This window comes from Lagopus muta, chromosome 1, assembly GCF_023343835.1.
Source record: "Lagopus muta isolate bLagMut1 chromosome 1, bLagMut1 primary, whole genome shotgun sequence".
Lineage (NCBI taxonomy): Eukaryota > Metazoa > Chordata > Aves > Galliformes > Phasianidae > Lagopus > Lagopus muta.
The window spans coordinates 26,814,832-26,827,194 of record NC_064433.1 but is presented as its reverse complement, the minus strand read 5'-3'; the positions used below and the strand labels follow the sequence as shown (position 1 = coordinate 26,827,194).

The 12,363-nt window shown below is 37.5% G+C and overlaps 1 protein-coding gene across 4 annotated transcripts in view; it reads right to left on the bottom strand.

The window, feature by feature from the left end:
* The window catches only part of DOCK4 (dedicator of cytokinesis 4), a 240,727-nt gene that overhangs the window by 7,271 nt on the left and 221,093 nt on the right, over nucleotides 1–12,363 (bottom strand). For 2 of the 4 annotated variants that reach the window (XM_048943492.1, XM_048943503.1), the window contains 8 exons: nucleotides 11,407–11,490; nucleotides 9,484–9,603; nucleotides 8,475–8,596; nucleotides 8,088–8,208; nucleotides 7,497–7,578; nucleotides 7,159–7,268; nucleotides 5,927–6,094; nucleotides 3,761–3,833 (listed from right to left, as the gene is read on the bottom strand). In XM_048943492.1, coding sequence (XP_048799449.1) covers nucleotides 3,761–3,833; nucleotides 5,927–6,094; nucleotides 7,159–7,268; nucleotides 7,497–7,578; nucleotides 8,088–8,208; nucleotides 8,475–8,596; nucleotides 9,484–9,603; nucleotides 11,407–11,490 — 880 coding nt within the window. The remainder of the gene's footprint in view (nucleotides 1–3,760; nucleotides 3,834–5,926; nucleotides 6,095–7,158; nucleotides 7,269–7,496; nucleotides 7,579–8,087; nucleotides 8,209–8,474; nucleotides 8,597–9,483; nucleotides 9,604–11,406; nucleotides 11,491–12,363) is intronic. The other 2 variants (XM_048943510.1, XM_048943520.1) reach the window with 1 other exon arrangement.

Below are 12,363 nucleotides of genomic sequence, written 5' to 3'. Positions count from 1 at the left end.
GTCTCCTGATTTGCCTAACCTATGCATTTGGCCCTCCAGTCAGTTTGAGGCTGTATAGCAATTTGGACCATTGATAACAACAGCAGCTGAGATGGGGCCCTGCTGCACTGCAAATCTGGCCTCAAAAGGAGATAAGCTTGAAGCCTGTTAATATTATCAGTTTATATTTGTACCAAAGCCCTATTTAGAAGTTTCTAGGCAGAGGAGGACAGATTATTCATATTCTGTTCCATTAACTCATTTTATATACAGAATGGACTAAAGATGGGAACTCGCCAAATTCCAATCAACGTCCCTCGGAAAGCCTTCAGCTAGCAGGCTTTTGGTGCCAGAACTGAAAGGTGGAAAGAAGGGCACAAGATTGAGGGAGTGAGAATGGGGAGAAATAAAAGTGTTTGAAGAAAATCAAATGAATACATTATTACGGATTAGCACAACGTATATACACTGTTTGTATAGGTGGTCCAGGATCATGCAAATCAAATATCACCTTGACATGTGTAAAACTGGCTGTTCTGCTTATCTGTGTTACTTTTTACCAAACACCATGACTTTAACTAAATGATCCCCATAAGGCTGGGAACAGTTTCCATACTAAAACTGGATCATTACTTGTCTTCATACAGTCATTACTATCAGAAAGAACAGGTCGGACAGAAAGTTAGGGCATTTAACATGAACAGCACACTAACTAAAAATCTGCAGTTTTTCTTACACGTCCTGAGAACAGTGAAGAAGCTGCTTCCAAAGAAAATTAACAAAAAAAATGAGACAAACAAGTTTAAAAAAACAAACAAACAAACAAAAAAAAAAACCAAAAAAAAACACTGGGAGGTGAAGAATTCCTGAGACCCCAAACCTCTTCCACCAAATCCAAAGCTTTTTTGGGAAATAACACGATCATGCCTGGCTTTGACAGTTTCCTTCTTGTTGGCTTATACTGCACACGAGATAAGAGACCTACCTGGATGGACTTTGTGCTCATTTACAAAGATTAAATGAAAAGTAAAGTACTGCTGCTAAACACCAAATGATGTTATCAGTTATTGCTATTGCAGCAACACTAAGGTATTTCAGAAGGACTGGAAAGGCACTGTGCTACTCTATACAAGACTTAACACAATAAGTACAGTACAAATAGCATTTGTTTTATAGCTGTAACAATATTGGTACAGTATAATTGCACGTTAATTGACCCTGAGAACAGCACACTGAATAATCAGTCTATTTTCTAGATGATCATTTTGCCTTTTTATTGTCAGATCATGCAATTCATTGTTTGCTTTTTATTGTAAGCTGTCACCTGGCAATGTGGTTTTGCCTTCATCCCAAAAACAGCTTGGCACCAGGCCTGGGTACTTCAAATTACTGAATCTATTGAGAAGCTACTTTTTCCTTTCAAGTTACCCATGCAGTTAGTTTTTTGGACTGCTTACGTCTCTGGGAGATAGTATTTATTTTAACAACTCTACAGTGTACTTGGCTGCATAGGCCATTACAAAAGCTTTGACATTTTCACATTATTTTATGTTTTTCATTCTGTGAAAAATTTTCCATCAAAAGATGTAAAAATTCTTATACAAATCAGCTCTTAGTGAACAAAATCTGATTCCTAGCCAGTTCTTGTTATAGTTTTGAAATGTTTTGAATACATTTATTTTATTGTAACCTTAAATCACGGTGCAGCGAAGGGTAGCACTTAACAAAATTATGGCGCATATGATGGATTCAGGGCATATAACAAAATACTGGAAAACAACGTTGAAAACAATACTGAATTTCCCCATGTGAAAAATTATAAAAGCAAATACTTTGTTTATTGACATTCATTGGTTTCTTATTTACTCAAATTAGGCCAAAGTGTAACCAAAAGCACAGCAACACAGTTTGTCTAGGGGATTTGCAGGTGGAGAACTTCAGCACTCTGCCCATTTCTTTAGCTTCCTTTTGCCCCAGCCTCCAGAAGTTCATCTTCTCTAGGCTTCAGCTTCCCACACTTCTCTCTAACATGACAGTTGGATGGGGGAAGATTTCTCTAGCAGCCTGCTGCAACGTTCTACTGCACTGTCCTTTTCTGCGAACCTTTGGGCCCTTAGGAGCATAACACTCAGTCCAAACAGACATTGCTTTTCCCCTTTTTTGGCAGTGTTTTGAAGCTTAAGAATATTAGCATGGTTTATTTGTGAGAGCTGCTCTGACAGAAATGCCTTCTATGTTATTATGTTGGTGCACGACATCAGAGGTGGATGTTGGTGGCATGGCTGAACCTTCTCGTAAATATCCCTTACTTTTTGTTGCCTTGAGACAGATGGCAGCAGAGGAACAGTCTGACAGAATGGTGTCTGCCATGGAAATGCGTATGAAGCAAAAGGGGTGCCAGTGAATTCCTCCAGGCAGAAAAAATGGCACCATTTGTAAAGGACCAACAGAAAACACTTTCTGCCTTTCTGAGGTGTTCTTGATATACCTCAAACACTTGCAGCGCGCAGCCATCATCATGACAACCAGTTGGAGGCCATTATCTGTGAGGCATGAGATCCCATGCAAACAGGACAGTCTTACCTCATTCACAACCACTACCTTTCCTGCAAGAAAATTCTTGCTACAAACTTATTTTTGACAAACTTGTTATTGAGAATTCACTTGTTTATCACCTTGGGATGATGCATGTGCAAACCTTTCAGACATAGAAGGATGCCTGAGAGGGGTCCCACTTCTTTGCCATCATCATTGCTCTTGATGTGTTCAAGACTATGACCTCTGGACATTCATCCCCCCCGTCCCTTCTCTGTACCCAGTAGGTTGGAATTCCTGGGGAACATTGGAACTCCTCAAAATAGACCAGTGATCTTTTTTCTGTCTGTCTCTCTGACTCTGTTTCTCTCAATTTCTCTTGTGGGTGATCTCTCTTTCTCTGTCCATCTCTCTGTCTCCTTTGCTCTTTGTCCATTTTCCTACGTTTTCTCTCTCTGTTCTTTTTATCTCATAAAGTTGTTAAGTAATTGCAAGATTTATTTCACTTTCTTAGAGGTCATAGCTCTTGTAAAGTCATTAAGTCATAAAGTTGTTAAGTAATTATGAGACTGATTTTGGCTTCTTAAGGTTGTATAGTTTAGCTCTGCAGTTTAAGATAGGTTTTCAGTGTGCCATCTTCTCAAGTCATAACGTTTAGCTGTGCAGGTAGGACAGATTTAATTGTTAAAGTGCCAGTATTTCTATGATAATCGTGTGCCAAAATCTGGGGATAAGTGTAGTACATAGATTCTTACTAAAACTGATGATTGCATATGGATCTCTGCATGTTGTATCTTATGGACAGGACACGACATTGCTGACATTCACTGATGCTTGCTGATCAGTTATGGAGACCTAACAGTGGATGTGAGCACAGTGAGGTGGTTGGTGGTGCGTTTCAGCTGCAGTGACAGAGACATGAAAGACGAGCCACGCTCCAGACAGCTATGCACAGCTGTCACAGCACAGAATAAAGAGCATCTCTATCATCTCACCCACATGAATTGGCTAAGGGTGGTAACTGCATTGAAAAACAGTGTTTTTGTAGCTGAGAATTTGCTCTATCAAATAGCGTTATTGTGCTTTTTGTATGTGTTGTAGTTTCCATGGAATTAAATAGAGGCACTACTTTTGGAGAGACCTACGTAATATTTTGAAACTCAGAGATAATGTTATATGCTCAAGACAACGTGCATTATATTTTCACTGATTACCAAGGTTAGTAAGGTGCAAAATTTCCACTCACCTTTGTCAGGGCCAGGCAGATTAGAATCACTTCGTGGCAAAGCACCATCTCCAATATGATTAAACAACATTCTCTGTAAATCAAGAACAGAATGGTTTATTCATAACTGCAGTTGTGAGTAACCTTTAAGAGAATAAATATATTTTTGTTATTATCCCTACCACACGGGACTACTTGGAGGTAGAGTAATAAATATCACCTAAGAACATAAATACTTGAATAAAAACGGGTACACAAATAATGTACACATGTATACTAGTCTGAAAACCGTACACACTGAAATCAGTGGGAGGGTTATAACATACTGAATTCTGACAGTTTCCTGCTCCCTGAATGACAAAATGGGGCTCAGTCCTCAGTCAGGTATCTGACTGAGTTAACCTGACTGAATACTAAACACGTGGAGGAGCTGATTTGCTATCTTTGAAAAGCATTATGTGTTATTTCCAATGCTAACCTTTTTCTACCAGTATCGCTCTTGCTTCTCTTCTGGAAAAGACCTGATCAAAGTCTCTTCTTCTTTCTTTTTGGGTTGATTTTAAAAAATAATCACAGTAAATTTATGAAATGATTTTATAATTCCACCAATTATTTCTTTTGGCAACATTCTAATTATCAGTGGGTCACTATTTTGTCTTGACAACAGGAACAAACAAAATATAGTCAATCCCGCAAGTAATTCAGATGTACAGTCCAAAGGAAACAAGAACAGAGGAAACATTATGCCATTTTTTTAAAAGATAAAGTGAGGCAATATGTGAAATCCAAATCTGTAAATCTCTATTCTCTTATCTCCTCCCCGTGTTCACAGAGCCAAGTCATTGAGACATGATGCTATGGTTCCACACAATGACAAATCCTGCTGCAGAGCAATCATCATGGATCTAACACATTGCAGCTCTGTGTTACAGAATGAGGGACAGATACTTAGCCAATCCTACCTGATCTAAAACACTTCATATGAGAATGAATTGGTAGATTTTGAGTTGACTAGGTTTGCTGTCTTGCTGTACTAATCATACTGGATCAGGCATAATCTGTTTTCCCAGAGCTACCATTAAACTGAGGTGACGTAACTACATATTTACTGATAGAAAATGTGATCATATATTCCTGCCTGATTTGGACCAAATGTTCACTGCATAGAGATTCTATGGGATATTAGGACCTGGTGGGCAAGTGTGGTGATGTTTCTGAAATCTCTTATGTTGTGAAGGTCAAGAGCAGAAGCTGAAAAAGCAACTGAAATTGGAGAAGCTAAAAGAGGCAAAAAGCTTCATGATTTACAGAGATATGAGGACGTATTGAAACAGTGGAATATAAAACCATACAGAAGAGCAAGAGCAATCACAGGATATTTAATGAAACTCAAGAGAATCAAAAACATGAAAGCCAAAATGCTCCACTAAGAAGAAGTAAAGCACAAAAACTAAGAAGAAGTAAAGCACAAAAACTAAAAGAACCAGTCAACAACAAGAGACATTCACTCTCAGCTTATAGGAGGAGCTAGAGACACACCATACAACTGCTCAGCCAGAGATCAAAAAGCAATCACAAACAGATGGTGACCAAACACAGCTGTACATAGATGACCTTGAGCAGCAATTTCAATGAAGAGATCAGATGAAGTACTGCTGTGGTATGGTTCTATGCAATCCATCAAACTTCCTTAAAAGACAGAGATGGATTTGGACTTGAAAAACATTAATTTTGCCTATGCATCTCATTCTTCCAGGTTGAAATCTATTGTGAACCTTGCATTCATTAAGCTAAAGACCTTCATAAATGGGTGATCTTTTTCGTGTGACTGTAGTGTGAAGCTCTAACCAAGACTGTAAAAGTTAACTTGTGTTAGAATAAAAGCAGAAAGCATGATTTAAAACGTGACCATCTAAATTCTGACAAGAGTTCCAGGTATTCTTAAGACATATCTCCTTACAGTTGTTCTTTGAGGATTTCTTTTTCCCATCTTCCTCATGAGGCAGAGAATCAGAACTTGCCTTCTGATCACAGTTCATTTTTAATGCTCAGAAAACAGAGCATCAGAGAAATTGCACCTTTTCCCAGAAAGATACATCCTCATTCACAGTTATAAGGGTAAAACTGTCAGACCTTCTCATCTTTGAAACATGCTTCACTGTACAAGCAAGATAATTTTCTACTTACCCTCTCTTGGGACACTGAGGGTAGAGACAGATTGGGAGATTTTGCTGCCAGGCGAGTCTCTGAGAGCGTGGAGGCTGGGCATACATGCTCCTCAGCCTCCCTTATCGAATCTCGGGTGGAGTGGGAAACAGAAGCCGCATTCCACTTGGCAAAGCAAGAGTTTGCAGTCTGGGAGCAAAAATGGGATAATTTTTCTTTGCGGCAAGCTGTAAAACCGCATTATTTAAAGAACACCTCCTGATCTTTCCTGTATGTTGGTTTGGCTCCACAACTAGTGAGAAAGTGCCCTGTTGATATACCAGCAATTACTGACACTGTTGTTAAGTCTGGCTCAGCTTTAATAATAATTCTTACGTCCTCAGGTAACAGCAAGAGGACTTCAACAGAAAGGAAGAAGTAGTTAAATCAAGAGCCAATTCAATAACTGAAGAAGAAAGAGACAAGAATACAATAACTGCAGAGAAACCAGAAATCCAATTCTAAAATTCTATCAAAGTCAAAACTTGTGGTGGAAATGAGAACTACTGCTGAAAAGAGGGCCTTTCACAAGATACTTATGTTTTCTTCTTTCTCAGCTTCAGCAAGATGTGCATAGTGTGATACTGTGGATTGAAACATCTATAGGAAAGGAAAACACTTTAGGAAAACAGGTCCATTCAGAAGAAAAGATGAAATAAGGATTCAAAACTGCCTAGCTTACTTAGCCCATTTTGCATTTCAGATAACTGGAAAAGATTTGAATTTTATACAGACCTATGTACCAGTAATTTTAAGATAAGGACTCAACTTATTATTTCCTCTGGAGTAACAAAACACCATTCTTTTCCAAAACTCCGCTGAAAACAGAAATTGCCACATGGAGTGGGTTACGAGCTCACAGTGGCTAGGATTATCTATTTCAGAAGAAACTGAGGGAAGTTTCCAGTTTTTCTTCTTCCCCAGATTGAGCAAACACTGCTGTTTCAGTCAATCAGGACATGCCGGTCTTTCTGCAATGAGTGAATATCAAAACTAGATCTCAATCTTAAAAAGGAAGCAGAAATGTAACCAAATACAGTATATTCTTTTCACATCTCTTTTGTGTGTGCGTTTGTGTGTGTATTAAGAAGCTATCTGCTTATAGAAACCAAAATACTGAAAATTAACAGCACTGTGCAGACAGTGAAACTGCTCAAAGTTCAACAAGTGCCTTTATCATCTTCTTAACTAGAGTTAAGCAGTTATCTTCCTACCTGCGAGGCTTCCAAAGAAGTAGGGTAGATGGCACTGCAGGGTCGCTCTCTGGGGGACAGGCAAGAGTTTTCTCGGGAATGCTTGTGTTTGTCAGATAACAGAGGAGAGGCTAGAACATAAATGTGTCAAGTGATTTCACACTGAAATTCAGTCATCTCAATTCTATAAGACTATTTACGACAAAGAAATCCTCAGCCACTACTAATGTTCATTCTTGAAAAAAAAAAAAAAAAGGCTAAATTTGATGTCTGCTGACATCATGCAAAAATTATCCTAAAGATTCAGCTGTGAAACAGATCAAGAATCATTTAATTCAGTTTACCACGGGAGGACTGACCTCTTGCACTGGATGGAGCAGAACTGGTCACATTAGGTGAAGCAGAATGAGTAGAGCTCAAACTTGAGGTAGATGGACTTGGCTGTGTAAAGAAAAGATAGTGTTGTTACTACATCATACTTACTAGTTTGGAAAGAAAAATTTTAAATATATTTCACTCAAACTTTTTTTTTTTTAATAATTGTAAAACAAAGAACTAATAATTTGTTATTGATTTTTCAGCAAAACAGTATAAAACACATTTCCTGTAACTAGACAAAAAGCTTTAGTACAGTATCAAGTAGAAATACAATTAATACATTAACATAATTACCTCAGTGTGATTGCTGATCAGAAAAGTCTAGGTAAAGTCAGATAATTTTGCATAGCACATTGAATTTGTCAAAAATTCTTACTTGAAGTTTGGAAGAAACTGTTACATAAAAATTGTTCTTTGTAAGTCAAGGAGGCTAGCAGCCCATTTAAATATTTGTTTTTAGAATGTATCGGCAGTAACTTTTAGATTTCTGAATGAACTAATAGAAGCATTAATTTAGTAAATAACTTCACAAGAAAAAAAACAGTAGTTTGAAGAATCACAGTAATTTGTACCTGCATGTTAAAAACTTCATCAGAGCTTTCTGACTGCCCAGTGATATTGCTGACTTCAGCAGAAGCTTGGGATGACAGTGATGAGGATGAATACCGATTGACAGCTGGGTAACTCAAAGGACTATTTTAAAGATAATGAAACACAAAATGATTTACTCTAGTTGTCAATTATAATTTTTCATGTGAAAACAATACATGCTATTAATCTCCACAATTTAATCTAAATTTTCTAAAGAGGAAGAAGAGGGAAAAAAGAGACAGAAGCAGCTATTCATACCTGAAGATACTTCAGACTGACCTTAGAGAAAGCACACACACAATAAAAGTATTCTATGGATCATCTTCCACGAATAAAAAAATCTATCATTTTCTAGTAATTTAACTTGCCTGCGTCGTGGTATTACCCGAGCACCATCTGGACTCATAGAAACAGGTACTGAGTTTCGACAGACACGAGGACTTCCATTTGGAAAATGGATAGGGCTAGCTTGTACACAGGCAGAATATTCCTGCAAGTTGTTAAAAGAAGATTAATTGAAATGAACATTTTATTGAGTAGTTATATCTGCATTTTATCCTGCTAAGAAGTACTTGAGGAACCTGGTGGATGAAAAGCTGTACATGAGCCAGCAGTGTGCTCTTGCATCTCAGAGGGCCAACAGTATCAAAAGAGGGGTGACCAGCAGGGCAAGGGAGATGACTGTCCCCTTCTGCTCTGCCCTCATGAAGGGCAGTACCAGGAGTACTGCTTTCAGGGCCTTCAGCACAAGAAAGGCAGAGGCCATGAAGATGATCAGAGGGCTGGAGCACCTCTCTAGAAGAAAGGCTGAGGGAGCTGGGCTTGGAGAGGAGAAGACTCCAGGGAGACCTCACTGTGGCCTTCCAGAACTTAGAGGGAGCTTATAAGCACAAAGGAGGCCAACTTTTTACATGGTCTAATAGTAATAGGACAAGGGAGATTTAGGTTAAGTGTTACAAAGAAATTCTTCAGTCAGAGGGTTTGGAACTGGGAGGTTTTTGAGGTCCCTTCCAGTCCAAACCATTCTTTTAGATTAGCCTCATCATTAGAAAAAAAATAGTTTAACTTTTTGCTGATGATACTTTCCCTGAAGTCAAATATGATTATCTAGCTGTAGGTGCCCTGTTCAATGCAGTGGAGTTGGACTAGATGACCTATAATGGTCCCTTCCAATTCTAAGAATTCTATGATTCTATGATTTTTCTCTTACTGCATGGAAAGTGAATTAACTTTCCCTATGCTCTGTGATACTGTAATTCTGTAAGATGTAATGTGGACAAATAACCAAAAGATGTCACTATTTGTTGCTTAGGAAAATTAACCACTGTTACCGCGGCTAGACTGTCTTCTGGTTCATCTGTGCCCCCGCTCATATACCTGTATTCCCAAGCTAGACTTCATCACAAAGAACTGATCCACCAGCTTTTTGTGCAAAGGCCTCATGTCCTGGGGCACAAACTTCTCATGCACAGCTAAGCCAAACTCCAGAATTTGGGCCTGTAGGAGGGTCAGGAGGAAAAAGAAGAAAAAATACATTTTAGATCTCTTTTCTTTACACTTCTATCTCTGAACAACCCAGAGAGTATCTTAGGAATCCAAACAAACAACAAAAAAAAAACATAACTAAAATGCATATTAAAATAATTTGTTTGCATCCCTGAGAGACCTGTAATCAAAGCAGATCTAAAAGTCTGAGATGAAAATCAGTGACACACATATTCTCATTTTACTTGGGCAACCCTGCCCACAGCAGGGGGTTGGATGTTTCTATGATTACATGAATTGACAACCTCTGAATTATAAATTAAAAGAGTTAGCGATATTAACCTGTAACTTGAAAAACACTGGAATGTAACATTAATATATATTACCTAATTTAAAATGAGCTCAGTGAGTTTGCTTTTGTTTATACTATGAATATCTGTGCCTTCGTCTGGTCTGACCAAAAGATATCACTAATGTCACTACTCTGACCAAAAAACAAAAAAATGGAATTTCCATCTTGCTAAATTCCAATACTCTGAACTTTTTATCCTAATCTGGCAAGAAAGCTTGACATTTCAAGATGCTGCATAGAGTACAGATAGGTAAAAGTCAGTTAAAAGAGCTGAAATGCTATGATAAATTGATCAAAATAATTTGTTTCAGCATTTCCAGCCTTCTTATGCATAATTCCCTTGTTGGATAGTCTGCCAATAATCTGTATACTTATAAGCACAAAGTATAAAGACACAAAGACTCTGAATTATAATGGTTAGGTCTCTGCATCCTGACATTTTCTGAGGGAAGGAGAAGATGGAAACATTCTCCTTTCATATCTCCCAGTGAAAAATTCTAAATCTTTTCCTTTGGTTTATTCATTGCCTCTTAAAAAGAGACTATTTTAAGTTTAATCATTTGGCTTATTGCATAAGCAAATCAATATCTGGGGATAATTTTATAATCATCTTGCTTTGCTGAAACAAATGTAAACAAAGAGTAAAATAAATAATAATTAAGAAACCCAGTGGCTGTTTTATAACATAATCAAATTCTAGAACCTGATTCATACACAGTTCATTTATTTTTAATTTCAAAAATTTTGGTATTGAATTCTACAGGAATATTCGTAATGTCAGGACTACAATAAATAGGAAAACGAAGAAATAACAGAATAATTATTTAGTGCATAAAAATTCAATTCTGTGATTATATCACCTGGTGTTTATTTTAGTGCCTAACCAGATAGGCAATTGTTGTTAGTGCTATTAGATATCTTACGCCATGTGTGCGTTCTCATATACTAAACACTATAGTAAAAATGATGTTTGTTCTGTCCTAGTGGTAAAATGCAATGTACAAATATTTGTTTAAGCCAAACCATTTGCTGAGAATACTGTTTATTCTGCAGTAGTACTAAAATACATTGTGCAAATATTTGCATATGATCAGCACTGTACAAAAATTTGCCTCTTGTTTGACTTTTAATTTATAATAGTTTGAAGTGTTTAAGAGGGACAGAAAGAACTAGGGAGAATATATTAACATGATCTGGAAACATGCTTATATACGAAGCTTCTGTCTATTTGCAAACTAATTCAGAAAATACTGGAGACTATTAAGCAGTTAGTAACCTGTGCAACCTGATGTAGCGAGCTTACTTTGGCAGGGGGTTGGACTCTATGACCTTTGGAGATCCCTTCCAACCCCTACAATTCTGTGATTCTGTAACCTCTGAAATTTTGTACTTTATTTTGGGACACATCATTTCAGCTAGAACAGCTGAGAAGGTGACCTAGCCAGGATTTTTCACCACTTTACCTGCTCAAGCATCAGCTCCCTCAAGCGTGTAATCTTCTCTCCATCTTCTGGATGGTTCAAAACATATTCTTTGACAAAGAATGCCTAAACAAAAACAACAAAAAAACAAAAACAAAAAAATCACTAAATAACAAAGCAAGTAGAAACAAATCTTTTTGTCTTTTGTTTTTGTTTTTTAACCAACAGTTTCTTCATTGTATTTTTGAAACAAAAGCTCTTTTTGCAACACTAAACAAGTGGTTTTTCATTTCCACACTGGTGGAGAATATGAATGAATAAAATGGAGCCCTTCTTGAAGTGGAATTCAACCAGTTGTTCAATATCCTGGACAGATCCTGAATCAAATCTGGAAACTGGCAAATCACAGATGAAATGAAGCAAAGATTACCTTCAATAAATATCTCTCTCCCACTGATTGTGAACTAGGAGTTTCAAATAATTGCAAAGAGTCAGACCAGAAGCCTTTTCATACTAGGAGGTTTGCTATTGTTTAAATACAAAGATACCGCAAGGACAGCATGGAATTGTAAGCTACTATATGTATCAAAACCATGCCAGTATTGTGAGAGCATTTCTCACAGTATCCTATACAGTCTTATAATTAATATTTGAAAGAACTCATGATGATATTGATTTCAGAAAGCCACACTTTTTCACTTCAGGAGCATCTAACAAAAAATACTTGAGTGTGTTACAGGACTTTCCATCCCACTTCTAGTGCTCTAATTGTATCAGTCATAATACCCTGAAATCATTTTAATCTACCAGCCATGGCCTGGACACAGCAGTCACCTTTTTGTTCACACTTGCATTTTAGCATGGTACCTAACCTATCCCGCAAGGGGACTGTACTCAATTTACAACTCTGCTTAGCTCTATTCCATATAGAAGATACCCAGCAGCTCATTTGAGAGATTTACAGGCTTTCTCAGATGTGCCTTTGTCACAGAAGATCTC